The sequence below is a fragment of the Pseudophryne corroboree genome, chromosome 4 (assembly GCF_028390025.1).
Source record: "Pseudophryne corroboree isolate aPseCor3 chromosome 4, aPseCor3.hap2, whole genome shotgun sequence".
In the NCBI taxonomy this organism is placed as follows: Eukaryota; Metazoa; Chordata; class Amphibia; order Anura; family Myobatrachidae; genus Pseudophryne; species Pseudophryne corroboree.
The window spans coordinates 45,799,927-45,824,533 of NC_086447.1; the positions used below are offsets into that span (position 1 = coordinate 45,799,927).

Genomic DNA, 24,607 nt, shown 5'->3' on the forward strand with positions numbered 1-24,607 from the left:
ATACAGTAACAGTGACACACCAGTGTATATAAATGTATAACAGTGTAATACAGTAACAGTGACACACCAGTGTATATAAATGTATAACAGTGTAATACAGTAACAGTGACACACCAGTGTATATAAATGTATAACAGTGTAATACAGTAACAGTGACACACCAGTGTATATAAATGTATAACAGTGTAATACAGTAACAGTGACACACCAGCGTATATAAATGTATAACAGTGTAATACAGTAACAGTGACGTACCAGTGTATATAAATGTATAACAGTGTAATACAGTAACAGTGACACACCAGTGTATATAAATGTATAACAGTGTAATACAGTAACAGTGACACACCAGTGTATATAAATGTATAACAGGTGTAATACAGTAACAGTGACGCACCAGCGTATATAAATGTATAACAGTGTAATACAGTAACAGTGACGCACCAGTGTATATAAATGTATAACAGTGTAATACAGTAACAGTGACGCACCAGCGTATATAAATGTATAACAGTGTAATACAGTAACAGTGACACACCAGCGTATATAAATGTATAACAGGTGTGATACAGTAACAGTGACACACCAGCGTATATAAATGTATAACAGTGTAATACAGTAACAGTGACACACCAGTGTATATAAATGTATAACAGTGTAATACAGTAACAGTGACACACCAGCGTATATAAATGTATAACAGTGTAATACAGTAACAGTGACACACCAGCGTATATAAATGTATAACAGTGTAATACAGTAACAGTGACACACCAGTGTATATAAATGTATAACAGTGTAATACAGTAACAGTGACACACCAGCGTATATAAATGTATAACAGTGTAATACAGTAACAGTGACACACCAGCGTATATAAATGTATAACAGTGTAATACAGTAACAGTGACACACCAGCGTATATAAATGTATAACAGTGTAATACAGTAACAGTGACACACCAGCGTATATAAATGTATAACAGTGTAATACAGTAACAGTGACACACCAGCGTATATAAATGTATAACAGTGTGATACAGTAACAGTGACACACCAGTGTATATAAATGTATAACAGTGTAATACAGTAACAGTGACACACCAGCGTATATAAATGTATAACAGGTGTAATACAGTAACAGTGACGCACCAGAGTATATAAATGTATAACAGTGTAATACAGTAACAGTGACACACCAGTGTATATAAATGTATAACAGTGTAATACAGTAACAGTGACGTACCAGTGTATATAAATGTATAACAGTGTAATACAGTAACAGTGACGCACCAGCGTATATAAATGTATAACAGTGTAATACAGTAACAGTGACACACCAGCGTATATAAATGTATAACAGTGTAATACAGTAACAGTGACACACCAGCGTATATAAATGTATAACAGTGTAATACAGTAACAGTGACACACCAGCGTATATAAATGTATAACAGTGTAATACAGTAACAGTGACACACCAGTGTATATAAATGTATAACAGTGTAATACAGTAACAGTGACGTACCAGTGTATATAAATGTATAACAGTGTAATACAGTAACAGTGACACACCAGTGTATATAAATGTATAACAGTGTAATACAGTAACAGTGACACACCAGTGTATATAAATGTATAACAGTGTAATACAGTAACAGTGACGTACCAGTGTATATAAATGTATAACAGTGTAATACAGTAACAGTGACGCACCAGCGTATATAAATGTATAACAGTGTAATACAGTAACAGTGACACACCAGTGTATATAAATGTATAACAGTGTAATACAGTAACAGTGACACACCAGTGTATATAAATGTATAACAGTGTAATACAGTAACAGTGACGCACCAGCGTATATAAATGTATAACAGTGTAATACAGTAACAGTGACACACCAGCGTATATAAATGTATAACAGTGTAATACAGTAACAGTGACACACCAGCGTATATAAATGTATAACAGTGTAATACAGTAACAGTGACACACCAGCGTATATAAATGTATAACAGTGTAATACAGTAACAGTGACACACCAGTGTATATAAATGTATAACAGTGTAATACAGTAACAGTGACACACCAGTGTATATAAATGTATAACAGTGTAATACAGTAACAGTGACACACCAGTGTATATAAATGTATAACAGGTGTAATACAGTAACAGTGACGCACCAGTGTATATAAATGTATAACAGTGTAATACAGTAACAGTGACACACCAGCGTATATAAATGTATAACAGTGTAATACAGTAACAGTGACGCACCAGTGTATATAAATGTATAACAGTGTAATACAGTAACAGTGACACACCAGTGTATATAAATGTATAACAGTGTAATACAGTAACAGTGACGTACCAGTGTATATAAATGTATAACAGGTGTAATACAGTAACAGTGACGCACCAGTGTATATAAATGTATAACAGTGTAATACAGTAACAGTGACACACCAGCGTATATAAATGTATAACAGTGTAATACAGTAACAGTGACACACCAGTGTATATAAATGTATAACAGTGTAATACAGTAACAGTGACACACCAGTGTATATAAATGTATGACCGTGTAATACAGTAACAGTGACGCACCAGCGTATATAAATGTATAACAGGTGTAATACAGTAACAGTGACACACCAGCGTATATAAATGTATAACAGTGTAATACAGTAACAGTGACACACCAGCGTATATAAATGTATAACAGTGTAATACAGTAACAGTGACGCACCAGTGTATATAAATGTATAACAGTGTAATACAGTAACAGTGACACACCAGCGTATATAAATGTATAACAGGTGTAATACAGTAACAGTGACGCACCAGCGTATATAAATGTATAACAGTGTAATACAGTAACAGTGACACACCAGCGTATATAAATGTATAACAGTGTAATACAGTAACAGTGACGCACCAGTGTATATAAATGTATAACAGTGTAATACAGTAACAGTGACGCACCAGTGTATATAAATGTATAACAGTGTAATACAGTAACAGTGACGCACCAGTGTATATAAATGTATGACCGTGTAATACAGTAACAGTGACGCACCAGCGTATATAAATGTATAACAGTGTAATACAGTAACAGTGACACACCAGTGTATATAAATGTATAACAGTGTAATACAGTAACAGTGACGCACCAGCGTATATAATGTGATACAGTAACATTGTAGTATAATAATATAATAGTATACGGTACCGTTGCTGGTGAAGTAGAACACCATGGTGTCCCGCTGACGTCGCTGCAGCCGGCTATAGGAATATCTATAGGAGAAACATACAGGACGGTGTCACCATACAGTCACATATCAGCATTATGTGCCCCGGTACAGGTACAACACCCCGCAGCCCCCGGAAGGTAGGTGTGTGTGTGTGTGTGTGTGTGTGTGGGGTGGGGTACAGGGATACCTGGGTGTGTAAATTGAGAGCTGCTGATGTAACACTGCACATGGCATATGCTGGGGGCACAGTGACTAGTGACCGAGGGCACAGCTACAGCACTGATATATACATATACAGTATATACAGTCAGACAGATATACAGGGAAGGGTGGGCCATCCCTTAGTACCAAGCAGCTGTCAGTCAGTCAGGGCTCACAGGCCAATCTATCCCCTCCCAGAGGCATGCTGGGGTCTGTGGTGCAGCTGTGCCCGGGGGCAGTCTACCTCAGCAGCGGCTATGGAGCCTCAGGGTCAGCCGTCACACCACCGCTCCCCGGCAGCAGGATCCCGCCTGTCCCCCGCTCCCAGCGATTCGTATCGACCAGCAGCAGCAGCAGCAGCTCACTCTCCGGAACCGGAAGCTGCAAACTCCACAGCAGCGGGTCACACACCGGAACCGGAAGCCGCAATAACCATAGCAACAGCTTACAGTACGGAAGCGGATCCGCGATGAGCACAGCAGCGGCAGTGCAGCACGACCAGGCCAGGCTGAGAGCGCCACCTGCCGGCCCGCGTGTGTAATAGCAGCCGCTCTCCTCCACAGTGACTACAAGGGAGACAGAGGGTCCCTGCTGATAGACCCTGTGCCGCGGTGCCCTTGTCTCCTGCCAGCTATCTGCCACCTGAATGTGCCACACACCCCACTCCCCCTCATGCCCAGGAACACCGCCACCTGCCCATGATAGTCCCTGTGCTGCGGTGCAGTGGCGGAACAAGCAAGCGGTGGGCCCAGGTGCGACAAAATGCTTTGGGCCCCCCCATCCAAGTCCACCCCAGGGGCAGTGCGCGCCGTAGGCGCGCGCAAAAATACATAGTGGCGTGGCTTCGTGGGGAAGGGGTGTGGCCACAAAATAATACCAACACAGTAGTCTCCATTATTCAAATTACGCCGCACAGTAGCACCACTACACCAGGTAGAGACCCTTTTACACCTTACAGCGAACAGATTCCTCTTTTTACACATTACAGCAGACAGCGTGCCCTTTTTACACATAACGGCAGACCGCGTGCCCTTGTTACACATTACGGCAGACAGCGTGCCCTTTTTACACATTACAGCAGACAGCGTGCCCTTGTTACACATAGCGGCAGACAGCGTACACTTTTTACACATTACGGCAGACAGCGTGCCCTTGTTACACATTACGGCAGACAGCGTGCCCTTGTTACACATTACGGCAGACCGCGTGCCCTTGTTACACATTACGGCAGACAGCGTGCCCTTGTTACACATTACGGCAGACAGCGTCCCCATTTTTACACATTACGTCAGGCAGATTCCCCATTTTTACACATAGCAGCAGGCAGATTCCCCATTTTTACACATAGCGTCAGGCAGTCCCCCTGTTTTACACATAGCGTCAGGCAGTCCCCCTTTTTTACACATTACGGCAGGCAGATTCCCCTTTTTACACATTGCGTCGGGCAGATTACCCCTTTTTACACATAGCGGCAGGCAGTCCCCCATTTTTACACATTGCGGCAGGCAGTCCCCCCTTTTTACACATTACGGCAGGCAGATTCCCCTTTTTACACATTGCGGCAGGCTGATTCCCCCTTTTTACACATTGCGGCAGGCAGTCCCCCCTTTTTACACATTGCGGCAGGCAGTCCCCCCTTTTTACACATTGCGGCAGGCAATCCCCCCTTTTTACACATTGCTGCAGGCAGTCCCCCCTTTTTACACATTGCTGCAGGCAGTCCCCCCTTTTTACACATTGCGGCATGTAGTCCCCCCTTTTTACACAGTGCAGCAGGTAGTCCCCCATTTTTACACAGTGCGGCAGGTAGTCCCCCATTTTTACACATTGCGGCAGGCAAGCACAAGAAAGAAGGAAAGAAAGAAGGAAAGAAGGAAAGAAAGAAAGAAAGAAAGAAAGAAAGAAAGAAAGAAAGAAAGAAAGAAAGAAAGAAAGAAAGAAAGAAGAATTATACTTACCCTCTCCGCTGGCTCAGGCTCCTCGGTGCAGCGTCAGAGACGATTCCCGGGCTGGAGAGAAGGAGGAGGAGGGAGGCTGAGAAGGGAGCCGCAGCAGCGCTGTGTTACTGGTGGAGGCGCTGCTGCTGCTGCCCCTCTGCTTCCCTATAGGCTGTTCTCGGAAGACAGCCTATAGGGAAGCAGAGGGGCAGCAGCAGCAGCGCCTCCACCAGTAACAAAGCGCTGCTGCGGCTCCCTTCTCAGCCTCCCTCCTCCTCCTTCCCCCGTCTGTAGTACCGCTGCTCCTCTCCTCTCCTCTCTTCGCCGGGCGGCTGTGCGCTGCGGGCAGCGGTTGCCCGCAGCGCACAGCGGCATGTAATGAGTCAGTTTGACTCATTACATGCTTGGGCCCCTGGACAGAGGCGGGCCCCAGTGCAGTGCACTGCCTGCACTGCCGGTAGTTCCGCCTCTGCTGCGGTGCCCTTCACTCCTGCCGCACCCTACCTTCTGCCACCTAATGTTCCACACACCCCTCTCCTCCTTATGCTGAGGGACACCGCCACCTGCCCCTTATAGACCCTGTGCTGGGGTGCCCATCTCTACTGCCACACCCTGCCATCTGTCACCTAATGTTCCACACACCCCACTCCCCCTCATGCTGAGGGGCACCGCCACCTGCCCCTGATAGTACCTGTGCTAGGGTGCCCTTCTCTCCTGCCACACCCTGCCAGATATCTGTCACCTAATGTTCCACACACCCCACTCCCCCTCATGCTCACGGACACCGCCACCTGCCCCTGATAGACCCTGTGCTGCGGTGCCCTTCTCTCCTGCCACACCCTGCCAGATATCTGTCACCTAATGTTCCACACACCCCTCTCCCCCTCATGCTCAGGAACACCGCCACCTGCTCCTGATATTCCCTGTGCTGGGGTGCCCTTCTCTCCTGCCACACTCTGCCAGCTGAATGTGCCACACACCCCACTCCCCCTCATGCTCGAGGACACCGCCACCTGCCCCTGATAGACCCTGTGCTGCGGTGCCCTTCTCTCCTGCCACACCCTGCCAGATATCTGTCACCTAATGTTCCACACACCCCACTCCCCCTCATGCTCACGGACACCGCCACCTGCCCCTGATAGACCCTGTGCTGCGGTGCCCTTCTCTCCTGCCATATCTGTCACCTAATGTGACACACACCCCACTCCCTCTCATGCTCAGGGACACCGCCACCTGCCCCTGATAGACCCTGTGCTGGGGTGCGCTTCTCTCCCACCACAGTCTGCCAGCTGTCACCTAATGTTCCACACACCCCTCTCCCCCTCATGCTCAGGAACACTGCCACCTGCCCCTGATAGTCCTTGGGCTGGGGGGCCCATCTTTCCTGCCACACTCTGCCAGCTGTCACCTAATGTGCCACACACCCCTCTCCCCCTCATGCTCAGGAACACCGCCACCTGCTCCTGATATTCCCTGTGCTGGGGTGCCCTTCTCTCCTGCCACACCCTGCCAGCTATCTGCCACCTAATGTGCCCCACACCCCTCTCCCCCTCATGCTCAGGGACACCGCCACCTGCCCCTGATAGTCCCTGTGCTAGGGTGCCTTCTCTCCTGCCAGCTGTCACCTAATGTGCCACACACCCCACTCCCCCTCATGCTCAGGGACAATGCCACCTGCCCCTTATAGGCCCTGTGCTGGGGTGCCCTTCTCTCCTGCCACACTGTGCCAGCTGTCACCTAATGTGCCCCACACCCCACTCCCCCTCATGCTCAGGAACACCGCCACCTGCCCCTGATAGTCCCTGTGCTGGGGTGCCCATCTCTCCTGCCACACCCTGCCATCTGTCACCTAATGTGCCACACACCCCTCTCCCCCTCATGCTCAGGGACACCGCCACCTGCCCCTGATAGACCCTGTGCTGGGGTACCCTTCTCTCCTGCCGCACCCTGCCATCTGTCACCTAATGTGCCACACACCCCTCTCCCCCTCATGCTCAGGGACACCGCCACCTGCCCCTGATAGTCCCTGTGCTGGGGTGCCCTTCTCTCCCGCCACACCCTGCCATCTGTCACCTAATGTTCCCCACACCCCTCTCCCCGTCATGCAGAGGGACACCGCCACCTGCCCCTGATAGTCCCTGTGCTGGGGTGCCCTTCTCTCCCGCCACACCCTGCCATCTGTCACCTAATGTTCCCCACACCCCTCTCCCCGTCATGCAGAGGGACACCGCCACCTGCCCCTGATAGTCCCTGTGCTGGGGTGCGCTTCTCTCCTGCCACACTGTGCCAGCTGTCACCTAATGTGCCCCACACCCCACTCATGCTCAGGGACACCGCCACCTGCCCGATAGTCCCTGTGCTGGGGTGCCCTCCTCTCCTGCCACACCCTGCCAGCTGTCACCTAATGTGCCACACACCCCTCTCCCCCTCATGATCAGGGACAGCACTGGGTGTTGCTGGTGGTACAGGTTACTCCATAGAAACACTTTCCTAGACGGGCCACATTCTCAGGAGCAGCAGTGCGCAGGTGCCGCAGTGTGAGGAAGCCTCAGCCTGATGGGGGGCAGTGACGGCGAGGAGCGTCTTATACGCAGGCATGTCACCAGTGTTTTAGGCATATGCCAAAGCCAGCCACTGTGTATTCCGATGCTTGTTCACTGGCTTCTGCAGCTTACCGGCAGTGGACATTCCCAGCAACCTATGGGTTTCTCAGATGTCCATGTTCGCATTGATGTCCTTAGAAGCAGGATACGTAGGTGAGCATCTCATTGCACAAGACATCAGTAACAGCATTACCGTAACTTCTCTGCTCCGCTGCTGCCGCAGACGCAGCACCGACACCACATGCGTACACCTGTGTGTGAATTAGGCCCAGTGATTGCCTGATACAAGCGCGGAGCAGAGATTTCTGCATGCAGAAGATATTTCCTACAGACTCTTTACTATCAGACTTAGGGGTCCGAAGGAACAAGGAGAATTGTATGAAGACTTTCTCCGTGTTACTGAGAATCGCCCAGTTACAGCTACTGTATATGGGAGGAGAAAGGAGACAGAACTGGAAAAAATACCTTATTAACCGTTCTGTGGCTGGCTTTCCGGGAGGAGTGGATCATTTTACACAGGAAATTGGCCGCACACCTCCCAGATAAATCCAAGAGGCAACTCCTGTCTGTTGCACATGACAATTTTACATTTTTGGGCCTATTTGTCTCATAGTGAGACCCCTCCCCCACTGTGCACACTATTTTGAATGACTGGTATCCTTTCCACCACCACATCGGTTATATCTGATTTTGTCACCACCTTGCCAGAGTACATACTGTACCTCCACAGCCTCTTCTTCAGAGGTTTACCAGGCTGCCAATATGGATGGCATTCTTCTCCCCTCTCTGATGGTTTATGTGGATCCTCCTTTGACCCTGAAGGAGGTGGAGGATGCCATCAAATCTTGTCCTAACTGGAAGGGCCAGGGTGGATGGGCTTCCTCTCGAATTTTTTAAAATGTATCTGGTATATATTTGTTCCAGCAATGTTAGATAATTCTATGGCTTAGTGGAGACCACAAACCTCTCCCCTTTATGTCGGAGGCAGTGTGTCAGGTCTGTGTCTGTTCCCGGAGGGGGCACTAGTGGGTCAGTGGTGGTATGGCAGAGGAAACGAGGAGGCTGTAGTAAGTTCCTGCACATGTGCGCAATGATGTTTATTGAAGCACACAAGAAATATAAAAAGTTACAGGAGCAATGGCTAATACAACTGTAGTTCAGCATGGAAACTGAAAGAATCTCTGGAAACAAAAACAGTCACATACTATAGGTCGGTCTGGAAACAGATAACAACTTGGAATAATCGATGGTCGGCCTGGAAGCCAATGATGAGTTGAAACAGACTTTTACACAGATATGGATCGGTTTCCGGATAGATGAATAGTAGATGGGTCAGCGCTCTGAAGACCACTGTGGGTCATCCCAAACATCTATATCCAAATTTAGGAAAAGCAGTGGGTAGTCAGTTCCATAAACTCACTGGCCTTAGCGACGTCCTGGTCATAGGCTGGCAACCTAACGCGTTTCACTGTCTGTTTGGCAGCTTTATCAAAGGTAGTGTACTAGAGGCTCAATACCCCTTATATAGGGGATTTAATAACAAAATAATTAGCACCTGGACAAACATTAATAACATAAATTTATCCAAAACAATCTTAAATTCTCTAGAAAACAGCAGGAGAACAAACTATATAATACTCATATCTTTATATAAAAGCAGTTTCTGTAATAGCCTGAGTGACAGAGGTGTGTGAGGGGAGTGCAGGCAGACACACCAGTGGGAAATACACTTACATTAGTGTTCAGTCCCGCATTCCCATAATGGTTTCTTTTAGATGTCTCCAGAAGATCACACCATATCAATTCCCAAAAAGGATTTTTTAATATATTCACAAAGATAAAAGATAACAAGATCAGACCAATGGGGGTCATTCCGAGTTGATTGCTAGCTGCATTTGTAGCGCAGCGATCAGGCTAATAAATGGCAGGTATGCGTATGCGGCGCAATGCGCATGCGTGACGTACGGGCACAACGACCGATGTAGCTTTGCACGGTCTAGCGTTGCATTTCAGTCGCACTGCTTGCAGCAGAGTGATTGACATGAAGTGGGCGTTTTTGGGTGGCAACTGACCGTTTTCAGGGAGTGTGCGGAAAAACACAGGCGTGCCAGGAAAAACGCAGGCGTGGCTGGGCGGGTTTGTGACGTCAAATCAGGAACTGAATAGTCTGAAGTGATCGCAAGCGCTGAGTAGGTTTTGAGCTACTCTGAAACTACACAACAATGTTTTGTAGCCGCTCTGCGATACAACCGTTCGCACTTCTGCTAAGCTAAAATACACTCCCAGTGGGCGGCGGCATAGCGTTTGCACGGCTGCTAAAAACTGCTAGCGAGCGATCAACTCGGAATGACCCCCAATGTCCGGATACTCATAAGCCGTATACAGGAGCACTCCGATATGGTCCGGCTGCAGACACGGACCACGATAGAACAGCGGCAGAGGTCCCTGATGTTCCCTGGCTTCTCGAGTCCCCGTCCGGTCTGGTCAGCGGTGGTGATCGCAGCAAGAGCTGTTACGCGTTTCAAGGGCTCTCCCTCTTCGTCAGACAGTGCTGCATGTCCATCACCACTAGGTATTTAAATCCACCACCAGAGGTCACATGATTCCTATAACCAATCGCTGTCATTCTCACACATGAGCATAATGATTGACTTATTATCACAGTTGTTTAACATCATGAAAATTTATATTTAAAACCAAACATCTATATAAATTCATCCCAGTATTAAATAAAATATTATAAAAATATCACGGCTTTACACCATAAAAAAACACCCATATTAAATACATAATGAAACTTGATACAAAAAATCCATATATATTTGCATCCATCTCAGACACACAAGAGAGAGATGGAAGAATAGGAGAAAAAAAGGACATGATTAGTTTCATAAAAAACATTTTGTTTCAAAATCACAATTTAAACCCTTGGGGGTGAGGGTTCTCATATAAAAAACGGTTTGCATTTCCTTTCTAGCCAGCAGTGATTCTGTATTCTTAGGGGCCCTACTCACTGGCCGACCCGCCGCCGAGCTGCCCGACGGCGGATACGGCCGACGAGCGGCCCGGCGGCGGGGGGGGGGGCAGTGACGGGGGGGAGTGAAGTTTCTTAACTCCCCCCGTCACGCGGCTGCATTGAAGTGCAGGCAAATATGGACGAGATCGTCCATATTGGCCTGCATGCACAGCCGACGGGAGACCAGCGATGAAAGAGCGCATCGTTCATCGCTGGAGTCTCCACACTGAAAGATATGAACGAGTTCTCGTTCATTTATGAACGAGATCGTTCATATCTTTCCGAAAATCGGCCAGTGTGTAGGGCCCTTTAGTTCTCCAACCAGATTTAACCATTTGTATTCTACAGAATCTTTTTATATGACTGGGATCACACTGCTTTTTAAAATGAGCAGGGACGCTATGCGATTCCAAACCTTTCTTCACATTGCGCATTATAGATCTAATGTAACCCAGCGTGTATATTCAATTAAAGATTTTATCACTTGCTGCAGTAGGAATGTTGTTTATCTACTTGAATGTAGGTGCAGTTTGCAGTACATAGGGAGGACTGGAAGGATGCTGAAGGAGCATTTGAATGTTTGAATGAGCATGTGCGCAATGTGAAGAAAGGTTTGGAATCGCATAGCGTCCCTGCTCATTTTAAAAAGCATCATGAGTGTGATCCCAGTCATATCAAAAGATTCTGTGAAATACAAATGGTTAAATCTGGTTGGAGAACTAAGAATACAGAATCACTGCTGGCTAGAAAGGAAATGCAAACCATTTTTTATATGAGAACCCTCACCCCCAAGGGTTTAAATTGTGATTTTGAAACAAAATGTTTTTTATGAAACTAATCATGTCCTTTTTTTCTCCTTTTCTTCCATCTCTCTCTTGTGTGTCTGAGATGGATGCAAATATATATGGATTTTTTGTATCAAGTTTCATTATGTATTTAATATGGGTGTTTTTTTATGGTGTAAAGCCGTGATATTTTTATAATATTTTATTTAATACTGGGGTGAATTTATATAGATGTTTGGTTTTAAATATAAATTTTCATGATGTTAAACAACTGTGATAATAAGTCAATCATTATGCTCATGTGTGAGAATGACAGCGATTGGTTATAGGAATCATGTGACCTCTGGTGGTGGATTTAAATACCTAGTGGTGATGGACATGTAGCACTGTCTGACGAAGAGGGAGAGCCCTTGAAACGCGTAATAGCTCTTGCTGCGATCACCACCGCTGACCAGACCGGACGGGGACTCGAGAAGCCAGGGAACATCAGGGACCTCTGCCGTTGTTCTATCGTGGTCCGTGTCTGCAGCCGGACCATATCGGAGTGCTCCTGTATACGGCTTATGAGTATCCGGACATTGGTCTGATCTTGTTATCTTTTATCTTTGTTAATATATTAAAAGATCCTTTTTGGGAATTGATATGGTGTGATCTTCTGGAGTCATCTAAAAGAAACCATTATGGGAATGCGGGACTGAACACTAATGTAAGTGTATTTCCCACTGGCGTGTCTGCCTGCACTCCCCTCACACACCTCTGTCACTCAGGCTGTTAAAGAAACTGCTTAGGGTCTACGGGTGAGAACCCGAATGTAAGTTTCTTTCCACAAGTTACCACTTGGGCACCTGTGATTGCAGTTCTTCATATGGTCACCTGGATGTTTTTCTGACACAGCGCTGAGAACACTGTATATTTTTTTCTCTAACGTCCTAGTGGATGCTGGGGACTCCGTAAGCACCATGGGGAATAGACGGGCTCCGCAGGAGACTGGGCACTCTAAAGAAAGATTAGGTACTATCTGGTGTGCACTGGCTCCTCCCTCTATGCCCCTCCTCCAGACCTCAGTTAGAATCTGTGCCCGGCTAGAGCTGGGTGCTCCTAGTGGGCTCTCCTGAGCCTGCTAGTAAAAGAAAGTATTTGTTAGGTTTTTTATTTTCAGTGAGCTTCTGCTGGCAACAGACTCACTGCTACGAGGGACTGAGGGGAGAGAAGCAAACCTACCTGTCTACAGCTAGGTTGCGCTTCTTAGGCTACTGGTCACCATTAGCTCCAGAGGGTTCGAACACAGGCATCTGTCCTCGATCGTCCGTTCCCGGAGCCGCGCCGCCGTCCCCCTCGCAGAGCCAGAAGAACAGAAGCTTGAAGACGGCGAAAACGGCGGCTGAAGACTCCTGTCTTCATTTAAGGTAGCGCACAGCACCGCAGCTGTGCGCCATTGCTCCCAGCACACTTTCACACTCCGGTCACTGTAGGGTGCAGGGCGCTGGGGGGGGGGGGGGGGCGCCCTGGGCAGCAATTGAAGTACCTTTTTGGCATAACATACATATATACGGTCAGGCATTGTATATATGTAAAAACCCCCGCCATTTTTTTCACACAGAAGCGGGACAGAAGCCCACCGCTGAGCGGGCGGGGCCTTCTTCCTCAGCACACCAGCGCCATTTTCTCTTCACAGCTCCGCTGGAAGGACGCTCCCCAGGCTCTCCCTTGCAGTATCCAGGTATAAGACGGGTAAAAAAGAGAGGGGGGGCACATAAATTTAGGCGCAAAAGACATAAAATCGGCAGCTATTGGGTAATCACTTTTCTCTGACGTCCTAGTGGATGCTGGGAACTCCGTAAGGACCATGGGGAATAGCGGGCTCCGAAGGAGGCTGGGCACTCTAGAAAGATTTATGACTACCTGGTGTGCACTGGCTCCTCCCACTATGACCCTCCTCCAAGCCTCAGTTAGATTTTGTGCCCGGCCGAGGTTGGATGCACACTAGGGGCTCTCCTGAGCCTTTAGAAAGAAAGTATAGAAATTAGGTTTTTTATTTTCAGTGAGACCTGCTGGCAACAGGCTCACTGCAGCGAGGGACTAAGGGGAGAAGAAGCGAACCTGCCTGCTTGCAGCCAGCTTGGGCTTCTTAGGCTACTGGACACCATTAGCTCCAGAGGGATCGACCGCAGGCCCAGCCTTGGTGTTCGGTCCCGGAGCCGCGCCGCCGTCCCCCTTACAGAGCCAGAACCAAGAAGAGGTCCGGAAAATCGGCGGCAGAAGACATCAGTCTTCACCAAGGTAGCGCACAGCACTGCAGCTGTGCGCCATTGCTCCTCACACACACTTCACACTCCGGTCACTGAGGGTGCAGGGCGCTGGGGGGGGGGGCGCCCTGAGAAGCAATAATAACACCTTGGCTGGCAAAAATACCACAATATATAGCCCCAGAGGCTATATATGTGGAAAATACCCCTGCCAGAATATAGGAAAAAGCGGGAGAATAGTCCGCGGAAAAGGGGCGGAGCTATCTCCCTCAGCACACTGGCGCCATTTTTCCCTCACAGCTTCGCTGGAAGGAAGCTCCCTGGCTCTCCCCTGCAGTCTACACTACAGAAAAGGGTAAAAAAAGAGAGGGGGAGCACTAAATTTAGGCGCAGTATACATTTATATAAAAAAAGCAGCTATAGGGGACATAACTCAGTTAGTCCCTGCATTATATAGCGCTCTGGTGTGTGCTGGCATACTCTCACTCTGTCCCCCCAAAGGGCTTTTGTGGGTCCTGTCCTCTGTTGGAGCATTCCCTGGGTGTGTGCGGTGTGTCGGTACGGCTGTGTCGACATGTTTGATGAGGATAATGATGTGGAGACGGAGCAGATGCCTTTAGAAGGGATGTCACCCCCTGCGGGGCAGACACCTGAGTGGATGAGCTTATGGAAAGAAATGAGTGCACGTATAGACTCCTTACATAAGAAATTTGACGACATGCCAAATGTGGGACAGCCGACTTCTCAGCTCGTGCCTGTCCAGGCGTCTCACAGGTCATCAGGGGCTCTAAAACGCCCGCTACCTCAGACCGCAGACCCAGATGTCGACACTGATACTGACACCAGTGTCAACGACAATGAGTCTAACCTGATGCCCACTAAGGCCATTCACTGCATGATTGAGGCAATGAAAGAGGTGTTACACATTTCTGATATAAACTCAGGTACCACTAAAAAGGGTATTATGTTTGGGGAGAAAAAACTACCCGTAGTTTTTCCCCCATCAGAAGAATTAAATGAAGTGTGTGAAGAAGCGTGGGCTTTCCCTGATAAAAGATTGGTAATCTCTAAGAAGTTACTAATGGCGTTCCCTTTCCCGCCAGAGGATAGGTCACGTTGGGAGACACCCCCTAGGGTGGATAAAGCGCTCACACGTTTGTCTAAAAAGGTGGCACTACCGTCTCCGGATACGGCCGCCCTCAAGGAACCTGCTGATAGAAAGCAGGAGGCGATCCTGAAGTCTGTATACACACACTCAGGCATTATACTTAGGCCAGCTATTGCGTCAGCATGGATGTGTAGTGCTGCCGCTGCGTGGTCAGATAAACTGTCAAAAAATATAGATACCCTAGACAGGGACACTATATTGCTAACCGTAGAGCATATAAAAGACTCAGTCTTATATATGAGAGATGCACAGAGGGAAATCTGCCGGCTGGCATCTAAAGTAAGTGCATTGTCCATTTCTGCTAGGAGATGTCACGATCCGGGTATCTGGACGCCATTTCTTACCCATCAGATGCCTCCTAAGGCTGGCTCAGCGCTCCAGGACCGGATCCCATCTGTTATCCTGATGTGTACATTCCTGTATCCTCTCCTGTCACTCTGGGACGCTGTCACAGTAAACGCCATATTACACCTGGCATGGCGTCTCCCGCGGCCTCCGCCGCCGTCCCTGAACTTCTGCATGCAGAGTGTCTGAGTGGCGATTACGTCAGCCGCGGCCTCCGCTGTGTCCGCGTGGTGGGATGTGCATCTGTCAGCCTGGCGCCTCCTGTCTCCGGTGGCCGGCGCCGCCATTACTGTTTTCATTACCACATGGATTACAAACCAAACTTCCCTCCAAGTGTCTGCATGGGCGCAGCCATCTTGGATTCTGTCAGCTGATCATTTCCACGAATCTGTTCTCAGTATTGATAATCTGCATAATTGCCTAGCCAATCCCTTCCTTGCTGCAGGTATAAATACACTGTGCCTGAGCAAGGAAGGCGTCAGTGCTTTGGTTGTCAAACCTAGTTCCTGTTTGTCTCTCTCCTGTGATTGTCTTCCAGGTTCCAGCTCCTGTCTCAAGACTTCCACCATAGAGACCCGCACCAGCATTCCACCTGCGGTGTAGCCTGACTCTCCAATCCATTGTGGATTCATCTGTTTCCAGCTACAACATTACCTGCTTCCAGCTCAGCTTCCAGCAGAGTACAGCTTCCCTTAAAGGGCCGGTGTCCTTTCTACACTTTACCACTCTCCACCGGTATTATTATTTCTCCGCTCTCAAGTTCTACATTTCAGTTCATATTTCATCGCTCCCAAGTTCAATTATTATTTAACTGGTTCCAGCCAGTATCCACTCCGTGCTAACAACAGTCTGGTTCCAGCCAGTATCCACAGCAGCTGTTTTATCTTCAGCAACCCAGCTTTTCCTGGAACACCAGCTGGCACAATCCTGGGTTATCTCCATTGCTACAGTCGGGCCTGGTAAGGACTTTCCATCTAGAAGATCATAAGAACTATCTCACACTACCAGTGCCCTGTGGCTCCTGCCATCCTGTAGTACCCAGGAACTGTATTTATTCTTTGCTGACTTTTACGTTTTCTTTTACTGCTGATGTGTTGCGGAGTTGTCATAATAAACATCATTGACTTTTATCCAAGTTGTCGTGGTCACGCCTTCGGGCAGTTATTATTCATGTTACTTACATGTCCAGGGGTCTGATACAACCTCCCAGGTTCCGGTACATCTCAGCCCCTACAACTGAGGCTGCCTCCCGTCAGCTCAGGCCCTCAGTTGTGACAGGAGAGGCTTATGGACTCGCCAGTGGACAGGAGATGCAGATTCTAAAAGGCACATGGAAGTTTTACCGTATAAGGGTGAGGAATTATTTGGGGATGGTCTCTCGGACCTAGTTTCCACAGCAACAACTGGGAAGTCAGCATTTTTACCCCATGTCCCCTCACAGCCTAAGAAGGCGCCGTTTTATCAGGTTCAGTCCTTTCGGACCCAGAAAAACAAGCGTGGAAAAGGCGGGTCTTTTCTGTCCAGAGGCAGAGGTAGGGGAAAAAGGCTGCAACAAACAGCAGGTTCCCAGGAGCAAAAGTCCTCCCCTGCTTCTTCTTCCAAGTCCGCCGCATGACGGTGGGGCTCCACAGGCGGAGCCAGGTACGGTGGGGGGCCGCCTCAAGAATTTCAGCGATCAGTGGGCTCGCTCACAGGTGGATCCCTGGATCCTTCAAATAGTATCTCAGGGGTACAAACTGGAATTCGAGGCGTCTCCACCCCACCGGTTCCTAAAATCTGCCTTGCCGATTGCTCCCTCAGACAGGGAGGCGGTGCTAGCGGCAATTCACAAGCTGTATTCCCAGCAGGTGATAATCAAGGTACCCCTACTTCAACAAGGCCGGGGTTACTATTCCACACTATTTGTGGTGCCGAAACCGGACGGTTCGGTGAGACCCATTTTAAATTTGAAATCCTTGAACACATACATAAAAAAAATTCAAGTTCAAGATGGAATCGCTCAGGGCGGTTATTGCAAGCCTGGACGAGGGGGATTACATGGTATCCCTGGACATCAAGGATGCTTACTTGCATGTCCCCATTTACCATCCTCACCAGGAGTACCTCAGATTTGTGGTACAGGATTGCCATTACCAATTCCAGACGCTGCCGTTTGGACTGTCCACGGCACCGAGGGTATTTACCAAGGTTATGGCGGAAATGATGATACTCCTTCGAAAAAAGGGAGTTTTAATTATCCCGTACTTGGACGATCTCCTAATAAAGGCGAGGTCCAAGGAACAGTTGTTGGTGGGAGTAGCACTATCTCAGGAAGTGCTGCACCAGCACGGCTGGATTCTGAATATCTCAAAGTCACAGCTGGTTCCGACGACACGGCTACTGTTCCTGGGTATGATTCTGGATACAGTCCAGAAAAAAGTGTTTCTCCCGGAGGAGAAAGCCAGGGAGTTGTCATCTCTAGTCAGAGACCTCCTGAAACCATAACAGGTATCGGTGCATCACTGCACGCGGGTCCTGGGAAAGATGGTAGCTTCTTACGAAGCAATTCCCTTCGGCAGGTTCCATGCCAGAATCTTTCAGTGGGACCTGTTGGACCAATGGTCCGGATCGCATCTTCAGATGCATCGCTTAATAACCCTGTCTCCAAGAACCAGGGTGTCTCTACTGTGGTGGCTGCAGAGTGCCCATCTTCTAGAGGGCCACAGGTTCGGCATACAGGACTGGGTCCTGGTGACCACGGATGCCAGCCTTCGAGGCTGGCGGGCAGTCACACGGGGAAGAAACTTCCAAGGACTATGGTCGGGTAAGGAGACTTCCCTTCACATAAATATTCTGGAACTAAGGGCCATTTACAATGCCCTAAGTCAAGCAAAATCCCTGCTCCTACACCAGCCGGTGCTGATCCAGTCAGACAACATCACGGCAGTCGCCCATGTAAATCGACAGGGAGGCAGAAGAAGCAGGATGGCGATGGCAGAAGCCACAAGAATTCTCCGATGGGCGGAGAATCGTGTACTAGCACTGTCAGCAGTGTTCATTCCGGGAGTGGACAACTGGGAAGCAGACTTCCTCAGCAGACACGACCTCCACCCGGGAGAGTGGGGACTTCATCCAGAAGTTTTCCAGATGCTGGTAAACCGTTGGGAAAAACCACAGGTGGACATGATGGCGTCCCGCCTCAACAAAAAGTTAAAAAGATATTGCGCCAGGTCAAGGGACCCTCAGGCGATAGCTGTGGACGCTCTAGTGACACCGTGGGTGTACCAGTCGGTTTATGTGTTCCCTCCTCTGCCTCTCATACCAAAGGTATTGAGAATAATAAGAAAGCGAGGAGTTAACACAATTCTCGTGGTTCCGGATTGGCCAAGACGAGCGTGGTACCCGGAACTTCAAGAGGACCCGTGGCCTCTACCGCTCAGACAGGACCTGCTACAGCAGGGGCCCTGTCTGTTCCAAGACTTACCGCGGCTGCGTTTGACGGCATGGCGGTTGAACGCCGGATCCTGAAGGAAAAGGGTATTCCGGAAGAAGTCATTCCTACGCTTATTAAAGCCAGGAAAGATGTTACGGCAAAGCATTATCACCGCATATGGCGGAAATATGTTGCATGGTGCGAGGCCAAAAAGGCCCCAACAGAGGAATTTCAGCTAGGTCGATTTCTGCATTTCCTGCAAGCAGGAGTGAATATGGGCCTAAAACTAGGCTCCATTAAAGTACAGATCTCGGCTCTGTGTCGATTTTCTTTCAAAAAGAACTAGCTTCAGTACCTGAAGTTCAGACATTTGTGAAAGGAGTGCTGCATATTCAGCCCCCATTTGTGCCTCCTGTGGCACCTTGGGATCTCAACGTGGTGTTGAGTGTCTTAAAATCACATTGGTTTGAGCCACTAAAAACCGTGGATCTAAAATATCTCACGTGGAAAGTGGTCATGTTATTGGCCTTGGCTTCAGCCAGGCGAGTGTCAGAATTGGCGGCTTTATCATGTAAAAGCCCTTATCTGATTTTCCATATGGATAGGGCAGAATTGAGGACTCGTCCCCAGTTTCTCCCTAAGGTGGTGTCAGCGTTTCACCTGAACCAGCCTATTGTGGTGCCTGCGGCTACTAGGGATTTGGAGGACTCCAAGTTGCTAGACGTTGTCAGGGCCCTGAAAATATATGTTTCCAGGACGGCTGGAGTCAGAAAATCTGACTTGCTGTTTATCCTGTATGCACCCAACAAGCTGGGTGCTCCTGCTTCTAAGCAGACTATTGCTCGCTGGATTTGTAGTACAATTCAGCTTGCACATTCTGTGGCAGGCCTGCCACAGCCAAAATCTGTAAATGCCCATTCCACAAGGAAGGTGGGCTCATCTTGGGCGGCTGCCCGAGGGGTCTCGGCTTTACAACTTTGCCGAGCAGCTACTTGGTCAGGGGCAAACACGTTTGCAAAATTCTACAAATTTGATACCCTGGCTGAGGAGGACCTAGAGTTCTCTCATTCGGTGCTGCAGAGTCATCCGCACTCTCCCGCCCGTTTGGGAGCTTTGGTATAATCCCCATGGTCCTTACGGAGTTCCCAGCATCCACTAGGACGTCAGAGAAAATAAGAAATTACTCACCAGTAATTCTATTTCTCGTAGTCCGTAGTGGATGCTGGGCGCTCATCCCAAGTGCGGATTGTCTGCAATACTTGTAAATAGTTATTGCTAACTAAAGGGTTATTGTTGAGCCATCTGTTGAGAGGCTCAGTTGTTTTCATACTGTCAAACTGGATATAGTATCACGAGTTGTACGGTGTGATTGGTGTGGCTGGTATGAGTCTTACCCGGGATTTAAATCCTTCCTTATTATGTCAGCTCGTCCGGGCACAGTGTCCTAACTGAGGCTTGGAGGAGGGTCATAGTGGGAGGAGCCAGTGCACACCAGGTAGTCATAAATCTTTCTAGAGTGCCCAGCCTCCTTCGGAGCCCGCTATTCCCCATGGTCCTTACGGAGTTCCCAGCATCCACTACGGACTACGAGAAATAGAATTACCGGTGAGTAAATTCTTATTATTATAGTGAATATCCCTGGGTTATATAGCGCTGTGGTGTGTGCTGGCATACTCTCTCTCTGTCTCCCCAAAGGCCTTTGTGGGGTCCTGTCCTCAGACAGAGCATTCCCTGTGTGTTTGCTGTGTGTCGGTATGGCTGTGTCGACATGTTTGATGAGGAGGGTTACGTGGAGGCGGAGCAAGGGCGGATAAATGTGGTGTCGCCGCCGTCGGGGCCGACACCTGATTGGATGGATATGTGGAAGGTCTTAAATGATAATGTAAGCTCCTTGCATAAAAGGTTTGATGACGCTGCAGCCTTGGGACAGCCGGGGTCTCAACCCGGGCCTGCCCAGGCGACTCAGAGGCCGTCAGGGTCTCATAAACGCCCACTATCTCAGATGGTTGACACAGATGCCGACACGGAGTCCGACTCCAGTGTCGACGATGATGAGGCACAATTACAGCCTAAGATGACCAAGGCCATCCGCTACATGATTATTGCAATGAAAGATGTATTGCACATTTCAGAGGTTAACCCTGTCCCTGACAAGAGGGTGTATATGTTTGGGGAGAAAAAGCAGGCAGTGACTTTTCCCCCGTCACATGAATTAAATGAGTTATGTGAAGAAGCGTGGAGTTCCCCTGATAAGAAAGTGGTGATTTCCAAAAAATTACTGCTGGCGTACCCTTTCCCGCCAACGGACAGGTTACGTTGGGAATCCTCCCCTAGGGTAGACAAGGCGCTGACACGCTTATCTAAGAAGGTGGCCCTGCTGTCTCAGGATACGGCCGCCCTAAAGGATCCTGCGGATAGGAAGCAGGAAGCTATCTTGAAGTCAGTGTATACACACTCTGGTACTCTACTGAGACCAGCTATTGCTTCAGCCTGGATGTGTAGCGCTGTAGCAGCATGGACAGATACTCTGTCAGAGGACATAGATGCCCTGGACAGGGATACTGTCTTGCTAACCCTGGGCCATATAAAAGACGCCGTCTTATATATGCGGGATGCCCAGAGGGACATTCGCCTGCTGGGCTCTAGAATTAATGCAATGTCCATTTCTGCCAGGAGGGTCTTATGGACTCGGCAATGGACAGGGGATGCCGATTCTAAAAAACACATGGAGGTTTTGCCTTATAAGGGTGAGGAATTGTTTGGGGACGGCCTCTCGGACCTTGTGTCCACAGCGACAGCTGGAAAGTCGACTTTCTTGCCTCAGGTTTCCTCACAGCCTAAGAAAGCACCGTATTATCAAATGCAGTCCTTTCGTTCTCAGAGAAGCAAGTAGGTCAGAGGTGCATCCTTTCTTGCCAGAGGCAGGGGTAGAGGAAAAAAGCTGCACCATGCAGCTAGTTCCCAGGTACAAAAGTCCTCCCCGGCTTCCACTAAGTCCACCGCATGACTCTGGGGCTCCACAGGCGGAGCCAGAAGCGGTGGGGGCGCGTCTCCGAAAATTCAGCAACCAGTGGGTTCGCTCACAGGTGGATCCTTGGGCTATACAAATTGTATCTCAGGGATACAAGCTGGAGTTCGAAGTGACTCCCCCTCACGTTACCTAAAATCAGCCTTGCCAGCTTCCCCCATGGAAAGGGAGGTAGTCCTGGCGGCAATTCACAAGCTGTACCTCTAGCAAGTGATAATAATGGTCCCCCTCCTTCAACAGAGAAGGGGTTACTATTACACACTGTTTGTGGTACCGAAACCGGACGGTTCGGTAAGACCCATTCTGAATTTAAAATCCTTGAACATTTATATGAAAAAATTCAAGTTAAAAATGGATTCGCTCAGAGCGGTCATTGCAAGCCTGGAAGAGGGGGATTTTATGGTATCTCTGGACATCAAGGATGCTTACTTGCATGTCCCCATTTATCCACCTCACCAGGAGTACCTCAGGTTTGTGGTACAGGACTGTCATTACCAATTCCAGATGTTGCCGTTTGGTCTGTCCACGGCACCGAGAGTATTTACCAAGGTAATGGCCGAAATGATGGTACTTCTACGGAAGCAAGGAGTTACGGTTATCCCGTATTTGGACGATCTCCTCATAAGGGCGAGGTCCAGGGAGCAGTTGTTGATCAGCGTAGCACACTCTCAGGAAGTGTTGCAACAGCACGGCTGGATTCTGAATATTCCAAAGTCGCAGCTGATTCCTACGATGCGTCTGCCCTTCCTGGGTATGATTCTGGACACAGAACAGAAGAAGGTGTTTCTCCCGGAGGAGAAGGCCCAGGAGTTAGTGACTATGGTCAGGGACCTCCTAAAATCAAAACAGGTGTCGGTGCATCACTGCACACGAGTCCTGGGAAAGATGGTGGCCTCATACGAAGCCATTCCCTTCGGCAGGTTCCATGCGAGGATCTTTCAGTGGGATCTGTTGGACAAGTGGTCCGGATCGCATCTTCAGATGCATCGGCTGATCACCCTGTCCCCGAGGGCCAGGGTGTCTCTTCTGTGGTGGCTGCAGAGTGCTCATCTTCTCGAGGGCCGCAGGTTCGGCATACAGGACTGGGTCCTGGTGACCACGGATGCAAGCCTCCGCGGATGGGGGACAGTCACTCAGGGAAGAAACTTCCAAGGGCTGTGGTCAAGTCAGGAGACTTGTCTGCACATAAATATACTGGAACTAAGGGCCATATACAACGCCCTGAGTCAAGCGGAGCCCCTGCTTCGAGACCAACCAGTGCTGATTCAGTCAGACAACATCACGGCGGTCGCCCATGTAAACCGCCAGGGCGGCACAAGAAGCAGGGTGGCGATGGCAGAAGCCACAAAGATTCTTCGTTGGGCGGAGATTCACGTACAAGCACTGTCAGCAGTGTTCATTCCGGGAGTGGACAACTGGGAAGCAGACTTCCTCAGCAGACACGACCTCCACCCGGGAGAGTGGGGACTTCATCAAGAAGTCTTCACACAGATTGCAAATCGATGGGAACTGCCACAGGTGGACATGATGGCGTCCCGCCTCAACAAAAAGCTAAAAAGATATTGCGCCAGGTCAAGGGACCCTCAGGCGATAGCTGTGGACGCGCTAGTGACACCCTGGGTGTTCCAGTCGGTATATGTGTTCCCTCCTCTTCCTCTCATACCCAAGGTACTGAGAATAGTAAGAAAAAGAGGAGTGAGAACAATACTCATCGTTCCGGATTGGCCAAGAAGGACTTGGTACCCAGAACTACAAGAGATGATCACAGAGGACCCATGGCCTCTGCCTCTCAGACAGGACCTGTTGCAACAGGGGCCCTGTCTGTTCCAAGACTTACCGCGGCTGCGTTTGACGGCATGGCGGTTGAACGCCGGATCCTAACGGAAAACGGCATCCCGGATGAAGTGATTCCTACGCTGATAAAAGCTAGGAAGGATGTAACAGCTAAGCATTATCACCGTATATGGCGAAGATATGTTGCTTGGTGTGAGGCCAGGATGGCCCCTACAGAGGAATTCCAGCTGGGTCGATTTCTGCACTTCCTACAGTCAGGTGTGACTATGGGCCTGAAATTAGGGTCCATAAAGGTCCAGATTTCGGCCCTATCCATTTTCTTTCAAAAAGAACTGGCTTCACTGCCTGAGGTTCAGACGTTTGTAAAGGGAGTGCTGCATATTCAGCCCCCTTTTGTGCCACCAGTGGCACCATGGGATCTTAACGTTGTGTTGGATTTCCTGAAATCCCACTGGTTTGAACCACTTAAGACCGTGGAACTAAAGTATCTCACGTGGAAAGTGGTCATGCTGTTGGCCTTAGCATCGGCGAGGCGTGTATCAGAATTGGCGGCTTTGTCATGTAAAAGCCCTTATTTGATCTTCCATATGGACAGGGCAGAATTGCGGACTCGTCCCCAATTTCTCCCAAAGGTGGTATCATCGTTTCATTTGAACCAACCTATTGTGGTCCCTGCGGCTACTCGGGAATTGGAGGACTCCAAGTTGCTGGACGTAGTCCGGGCTTTGAAAATATATGTTTCCAGAACGGCTGGAGTCAGGAAGACAGACTCGCTGTTTATTCTGTATGCACCCAATAAGCTGGGTGCTCCTTCT

At 48.8% G+C, this 24,607-nt stretch overlaps 1 protein-coding gene across 3 annotated transcripts in view; it reads right to left on the reverse strand.

Annotated features, from left to right (window-relative positions):
- The window catches only part of CCDC25 (coiled-coil domain containing 25), a 155,047-nt gene that overhangs the window by 76,909 nt on the left and 53,531 nt on the right, over nucleotides 1-24,607 (reverse strand). For 2 of the 3 annotated variants that reach the window (XM_063915020.1, XM_063915019.1), the window contains exon 2: nucleotides 3,236-3,300. In XM_063915020.1, the coding sequence (XP_063771090.1) occupies nucleotides 3,236-3,260 (25 nt within the window). In that variant the 5' untranslated portion in view covers nucleotides 3,261-3,300. Of the gene's footprint in view, nucleotides 1-3,235; nucleotides 3,301-3,702; nucleotides 3,855-24,607 lie in introns of those variants that run through there. The other variant, XM_063915018.1, reaches the window with a different exon arrangement.